Source organism: Colobus angolensis, unplaced genomic scaffold (genome assembly GCF_000951035.1).
Source record: "Colobus angolensis palliatus isolate OR3802 unplaced genomic scaffold, Cang.pa_1.0 Scaffold381, whole genome shotgun sequence".
NCBI classification, from domain to species: domain Eukaryota; kingdom Metazoa; phylum Chordata; class Mammalia; order Primates; family Cercopithecidae; genus Colobus; species Colobus angolensis.
The window spans coordinates 81,522-89,528 of NW_012117166.1; the positions used below are offsets into that span (position 1 = coordinate 81,522).

The 8,007-nt window shown below is 39.2% G+C and overlaps 1 protein-coding gene across 1 annotated transcript in view; it reads left to right on the top strand.

The window, feature by feature from the left end:
• Positions 1-6,584: 6,584 nt before the first annotated feature.
• LOC105520575 (olfactory receptor 688) overlaps positions 6,585-8,007 on the top strand; it is a 7,938-nt gene continuing 6,515 nt past the window's right edge. The window contains 1 exon segment of the mRNA XM_011954382.1: positions 6,585-6,686. Coding sequence (XP_011809772.1) covers positions 6,585-6,686 — 102 coding nt within the window.

The following is an 8,007-nucleotide window of genomic DNA, read 5'->3' on the forward strand; positions in this document are numbered from 1 at the left end:
TGTCCAGTCACATTGTCTATCATCTTCATGAGAGGAATAAAGTGATTAAAACTGCAACCAAAGGGTATCTAACTTTATAGTTAGATACAAGAAAGAAAACCTTTGGTGGAGATAATTTTTTTACAGGTGAGACATCCACATGTCTGAATTAGAATAAGTCTAGTTTTGTTTAGAGATAAGAGTAAATATACACTGTTTTGGGAGAGATGCATAAGCTTTAACCATTCAGTTGCTTCCGTTTTGAAACTGTCAACTTCAAAGTGTTTTCTTTATTAACCTCTTGGCATTACTGAACACTGTAAATTAAACTTCTGTTTTTGAAATTAGCTTCCCTCAGTTTTCATGACATGGCACTCTAGAGTTGTTTCTCCTATAGCCTCTGTCCCACCATTTTCTCCATCTCATTATGTTGTTGATTCCAGGGATCCATCCTTTCCTCTTTTCCCTATTCAGTACGTTATCTCTGTATTGGCTTCATCCACTTTCATGGTTTTAACTATCTACTTTTATTTCTTTCAAATCTATGTTTCTAAGTCAAATATCTTTCTGAAACACAAATCATTCTTTCCATTTGCTTCCTGGATAGCTATACTATAGCCTCAACATATTCAAGACAAATTAATTGATCTATCCTTCTTAAATCTGTTCTACCTGCACATGTACCCTAGAACTTAAAGTATAATAAATAAATAAATAAATAAAAAAAAAAAAAAAAAAAATCTGTTCTACCTACTTTTGGCAATATTTTTATGAATTACATCACTATCCATCTACCAAACTCAATCTAGAAACTTGGAAACTGTCCTTACTTATTCTTATCTCTCATTCCTTTTCCCCATTTGTCAATTCCTGTTAACTGTATTTTTAACACAAAGCTATTGCATCCACTCCTGTTCTCAACCCCGATGTCAAACATCCAACTTCTCTCACCTGTACTGTTTCATTACATCTCTCTGCCTTTTCTATAAACATCTTCCCAGTTCACTCTCAACCTTTAAGTCAGGTTTTTCTTAAAATGAGGTGTCATCGTCTCATGTCTATGGCTAAAATCCTTCAGTGAATCTATTACATGTAATAAAATCATACTCTCCAGACTGCATTAAAGGTTTTCAAGGGTTATCTATTGTGTATTACTTTGGTCTTACAGTTAACATATTTGTACATGTATGTTTTACTAAACCATTCCAACATTCCTGGAGTTATATGACTAAACTATTCTATTTTACATATGCCTTTTCTGTAGTATTTCTTCCATGTCCTTTATCTGAATTGGTCTTCCTCACTCTTGAAAATTTAGAGTCTACTCTCTTCTGCTGCTCAAAAGGACTCATTGGCTGTGTTAGGTCAAGACTGTTTATGTCAGGAGCACTGTATGTTATGATCCTTCTTTGTTCACCCCATAACTTTCTGACTTATCTCCATCATAGAAATCCTGTCAGCATCTTAATGGCTTGTTTTAAAGAACTGTATCTCATTACATTTCAAGATTATAAGCTAGCATGGATGCTTCACAATGCAGTGTGATAAATACAAGCATTGCGGGCAAAGTTTGTTGAAATTCTCTCCGTTTCATATTCTGGGAATAAAATCTTGCTAGGCTTCTGAAACTCTTTAAGTCTTAACTTCCTTATTTCATAGTAGAATAAATAATATTAATCTTACATACTTACTACAAATTTTAACTAATGTATGTAAAGTTGATATATAGGTTACTTTATAAACTATAGTCTATAAATTATAGTTTTCTTTTTTAACATAACTAATAAAAGATGACTATGAGATCTTAGTCATCTTTTATTAAGTTGATGCAAAAGTAATTGTGATTTTTGCCATTGAAAGTAATGGCAAATATTAATAGCAATATTATTAATGTTTACAAAAGAAAACTATAGTTCTTTGTCTTCTTGGCTCTGCTTCTCTGTTTCAAACTTTTGATATGTTTACCTCTCATCATGATGTTATAACAATTCAGTGTCTCTGACACCTCATGTTAACAGGAACTATTGAATGAACAGCTGTCTGTTTAACCTTCTCCATGGGATCCACCCCTGAAGTATTAAAATAAAAAACTTGCAACTGATTATATTTGTGTCTGTATGTTTATCTTAAAAGACAGATGTAGTCTGAAACAACTATATTTTTCTTTGTTGGGGTGGTGGTTCATGTACATGTACATGTGAAGATTTCTTAAAGTCTAGACTCAGTTCTTGTGGATTATGCATCTGCAGATCACTCAGTATGTCTTTTTTTATGAATAAATAATGTTTGGGAATTATCACCCCAAACTCTCAGTATAACAGTTATAAATTCTGAAATTCCAGGTGGGCAAATATCTCTCAGACTTTGTCTTTCTTCAAGAGTCAACTTAAAATAATAATGACATTTTTATTGAGACTTCCAGGGGAATCTCACACTCTTACAAAAAAAAAAAATCACCTTTCAGTGCTTAATATTCCACATACTGAGAAAGTTAATTCTCTTTCTTAGCTACTCCCCTTCTGTTACAAGCATCAGCTCATTTCTCGTTTTATAGCTGAGAAGTTGGGGAACAGGTACGTGTTTGCGGAAGGCACCCATGGCTTTAATAGAAGCAGTGTGAATAAAGCAGTGAGACTGAAACTGTACTACAGAAGGTGAAGCAGAGGAGCAGAGATACAAGCCTGAATATAATCTGCTTCTTTTTTATGCTGCATGGCTTGTGAGACTAGAGCAAAAGCCTACATCTGCTTATTAAGCGCTAATTATTAAAGTAAGTAAGAGATCACTCTGTGATTCTTAGAAGAAAAGCTGAAGACACTTTATTCCCAAAAACCTAAAAGTGAAGCTCTATTTAGTTCTGTAACCAGAAAGCAGGGGACAATTAGCAAAGAGCTGATGCTGTTGAACGAATACTTATGCATCCACATTCAATCTAAGCAATCTATCTTCTGTGAAGTTGTGCTTGAATTCTGTAAGACAGCATAATGTGTCCCCTTTTCTTTCCTTTTGTGATGTCTTTACCACTTTGTCATTGCATTTATGACTTTGCACTTTAAAAAACAGAGACTATGCCTTGCTTATTGCAGCAGCCCCAGGGCAAGCTCCAGAAGTGCCTAGAATCCAGTCGGTAATCAGTAATGTTGGTTGAATAAATATTTATATGATTAGATTAAATAGTAAATAAATAAGTGTATGAGTGTCTTAAAAGGCTGAAGATCATGAAAGTTTGATAAGGTAGAGACTGAATTTAAGTAAAGGAATAATGTAGCACTGTGTTGCCATCTGAGGAGATTACTGATTGAGTGTCAATAGTCCTCACCTTAAGTGATGCTCTGGGTGCTTCATGGCAGAAAGATCTCCACTGATTCATCACTATCCTGCATTCAAAGAAGTGATAAAGAAATCCTAGGTGTGTCATAAATCAGGGGATTCCTGTGGTCACTGGTAGTCACTTCTGCTCCTAGCAGGCAGGGAAGCCTCTATGGGATGTGACTTGTCTATCTCTCTCTTTAATCTCCTTATCAGCAGTGACTTGGACTCTGATAGTTGGGAGGAAAGGAGGCAAGGACTTAGGCAGAAAAAGAGCAGTGGAGGGCGCAGAAATAGTGGGTCCGTGATAAAGACCTCATAAGAGAGGAAGATACAGAAATCAAGCACTAAGAGGCAGAGGTTCACTGCACAAATTGGAGACACATAGATAATCAATATAGTAAGCCTGGCAAAGGGCACTGTCCTTCTGGTCTCTGGGTTTTCTTTGAGGATGTGTCCTTTAAAGTCTTGGGTCAGCCTGGAGGGAGACTCAGCAACACAGAGAGAACTAGGAAAGGGAGAAAATTCCCAGACTCAGAAAGGTTCTGTTATAACCCTCCCTGCTCATCTCCAGGAACACGCTGAGTCCTCTGTTCAGCCTCCACAATGGTCTTCTGCCTTAGCTTATGCATAACAATGATGAAGAGGATTCTCTACTCAGAAGGGCTGCACAGCAATCTGAATGCCAGAGAGGGAGAGGGAGAGGACATCAAATGCATCCCTCGAGGTCTGTACAGCTAAAGTTTCCCAAAGATGTGAAACATGAATACTAGCTTTGGCAAGACCTGGGTAAACTGTATCTACATGCATGATATTTGATGGTGAGGATGCCACCTAGGACCATGCTAAATGGTCCTGTGAATGCCTCAGGCTAATCATGAAGGCTTAAAGAGATTGGTAGTCACCTGTAGGCACACAAGTTAACTTACAGCAATGAGTACCCCCCTAATCTCTCTCTGTCTGTGTTCTTTCTTATCTATCTTTTATCCCCACTGTCATAGAGTCCAGGCCACTGTTAAGAAGGAGATTAATCAACCCAAATGTCCATCTGTGACAGACTGGATTAAGAAAATGTGGCACATATACACCATGGAATACTATGCAGCCATAAAAAAGGATGAGTTTGCGTCCTTTGTAGGGACATGGATGCAGCTGGAAACCATCATTCTTAGCAAACTGTCACAAGAAGAGAAAACCAAACACCGCATGTTCTCACTCATAGGTGGGAACTGAACAATGAGATCACTTGGACTCGGGAAGGGGAACATCACACACTGGGGCTTACATGGGGAGGGGGGAGGGGGGAAGGATTGCATTGGGGAGTTATACCTGATATAAATGATGAATTGATGGGTGCTGATGAGTTGATGGGTGCAGCACACCAACATGGCACAAGTATACATATGTAACAAACCTGCATGTTATGCACATGTACCCTAGAACTTAAAGTATAATAAATAAATAAATAAATAAATAAATAAATAAATAAATAAATAAATAAAAGAAGGAGATTAAGGATAGAGAAATAGGTCACATTTCATAGAAGAGCCTCCCTGCCCACTAGCATCTAAATGGTAGAAACTAGGAGAGGCTTCATTTTGAGAAGTCAGGCCTGGAGAGAACAACTACTCTAATTCAGGGGGAAATAAAGTCTATGAAGAAGTGTCAGACCAGAGGTATTAGGAAACTCTGAGCCACACTAGCCAAGCCAAAAAATAACCCCTGTCACAAGGACAATGAGAAGGGTAGGAGTCAGCTGGCTATAGTCTTCCCCCACCATGAGCCCCAAAACTGACCTCATTTTTCACACCTGAATTCCTGTGCACCAGGAGTCACTGGTTCCGTCATCATCACCCCGAAAGGAAAGGTCATTCTTGTTACCTTCCCAAGGCAGTGATGGTGACTGTGAGAAAGGCACTGGGCAGGCAGGATGTTATTACCAACTGGCAGGTCCCAGAGGTCTCACAGACACACCTGGGCAAAGCCAAAAGTAGCCCCTAGATTGACTAGAGGAACACAGAGCTAAAGTGACAGCCCACAGGGATGAGTGATTGGACAGAGAGGCCAAGCAGGAAGGGTGCTCCTACACCTAACCAGGTGGCCCATATCTGTTCAGCATTGTTCATTACCCCTAAGCCTATACATGCTGATGGTGATAGGAAACTTTGTGCAGTGAGCTGGGAAATTTCACATTGTTCTGTGAGCTCAGACTTCTCATTCTCACAGAACAATCTTAGACCCCAGGAAATTCTTTAGCGAATGCTGTGGTTCAATGTGCTGTTCCTCCAGGTGAAGGGAGTGTTGGCTTCTGGAAATTGATAACTAAATCACTCTCCTTTGGCTAAAGAAAGCAGTCTCACCCAAGGTTACCTTTCCTTCCCCAAGCACCTCATAGCCAATGACTGATGATATAAGAATATAAAGTCCTGGCCCCCTTTCTTCATCATAAACAACACTGAGAAGTCATTCTAGCTCAAGAGGTCCCATTTGGTTAGCTAATGCACCTGAGACAACTCGATCATAGTTTCATTTCTTCTTTGGCCCCATTTCACTCCTCTCACTCCATGACAGTCATTGTTACCATGTATATCATGGCACTACTAACAATCCTGACAATCCTTCTGTCCCCCGAGATACTCTAAAACACTGAAAAATAAAATAAATTTTTTCAGGTATTAAAAAAAAAAAAAGAAAACAAACAAACAAACAAATAAAAATAACACAGAAAAGTAATTATATGAGATGACGGAATGTTAATTTGCCTGATTGTTAGTAATCAACATGCATATGTATATCAAAGTATGCTATACCCCTCAAATATATATATACACATATACATATATACACACACACACACACAATAATTTTTAAACAGCCATTGCCATTTCTAAGCCTGAAAAGCAGTGGGAAGAAATAGTTCTTAATATTGACAGGAGCTACGTAGAGGGGGACCACCTGACAGGATCAGTGGTTTTTAGTAGAGAAACACAGGCACTGTCAAACAGTGAGCCAATTGGAAGAGAGTCAGAAAAATAAATCCTCTACTTGTATTCCCTGCTGCCCTCTGATCTCCCACCACTGCCTCCCCCTGGCGAAAACCAACCATAAACCAGAGGTCATAGATTTTAAACTCTGGATACAGAACAAGGTGGGAAAGACATCTGGAGAGACAGATAGGAAATAGCCAACAAAGGGGGCATCTGAATTTTATATATGTGTGTATATGGGAGAGAAAATCCATGATAAAGAAAGTGGTAAAATATAAAGTATAGACTGGAAAATACATCCACTGGAAAATGGCTCCGGAAGAGGCTGAATCGAGCTGTTTGTACTGGGGAGAGGAACAGCATTCAGGGATTCACACCAGAAGGAGAGACACTTCCCAAACCTTCATCACCGTAGAGAAGACCATCTAAAAGTGCTTCTGATGGAACTAAGGGCTGAGTAATTCTGTTCACTAAGTTGAGTTTGATACTCCTGTAAAATAATGAGGAGGTCACTTGGGTTGATGGTAAGAAAACTCCAAGTATTGGGGCACATGGGAAGAAAATTAGAGGAAGCCTCATGGAGAACATAGGGAGTAGCAGAGAAGGTCCAGGGCATCTTGGGGCTCCAATTTGTTCAACAGTCCAAACCCCACAGGAGATAACGAGATGTACTCTCAGCAACAAAGTGATAAAATAAGGGTGTAGCCAAGAGAACAGAATCAGCTACAGAAGCAATTCCATTTAGAAAGCATCTGTCCTGGATTTCCTAGCAGGGAGGAACCAGGAGGCCAGAGGTGAGAAGCTGTTTCATTTTCTGTTCATAGGTCTCTGTCTTGGTTGCCCCTGCCTCTTTTTCTCCTTCCTCCCTGGTTTTCTCAGTTTGATCCTTCCAACTCTGACCCTCTTTTTCCTCAAGATGCTCACCTGTGCAGAGACAAAGGCCTGAGACCCGGAGAAAAACTGAGAAAAAGTGAGAAAAGTGAATCTGAGCTTTTTTTTTTATTTCTTTATGGTTTTTTTTTATTTTAATTATACTTTAAGTTCTAGCGTACATGTGTACAACGTGCAGGTTTGTTACATATGTATACTTGTGCCATGTTGGTGTGCTGCACCCATCAACTCGTCAGCACCCATCAACACGTCAGCACCCATCAACACGTCATTTACATCAGGTATAACTCCCAATGCAATCTCTCCCCCCTCCCCTCTCCCCATAATAGGCCCCGGTGTGTGATGTTCCTGTTCCCCAGTCCAAGTGATCTCATTGTTCAAGTCCACCTATGAGTGAGAACATGCGGTGTTTGGTTTTCTGTTCTTGCAATAGTTTGCTGAGAATGATGGTTTCCAGCTACATCCACGTCCCTACAAAGGACACATATTCATCCTTTTTTATGGCTGCATAGTATTCCATGGTGTATATGTGCCACATTTTCTTAATTCAGACTGTCACTGATGGACATTTGGGTTGGTTCCAAGTCTTTGCTATTGTCAATAGTGCCACAATAAACATACATGTGCATGTGTCTTTATAGCAGCATGATTTGTAATCCTTTGGGTATATACCCTGTAATGGGATGGTTGGGTCATACGGTATTTTTGGTTCCAGATCCTTGAGGAATCGCCATACTATTTTCCACAATGGTTGAACTAGTTTACAATCCCACCAACAGTGTAAAAGTGTTCCTATTTCTCCACAGCCTCTCCAACACCTGTTGTTTCCTGATTTTTTAAT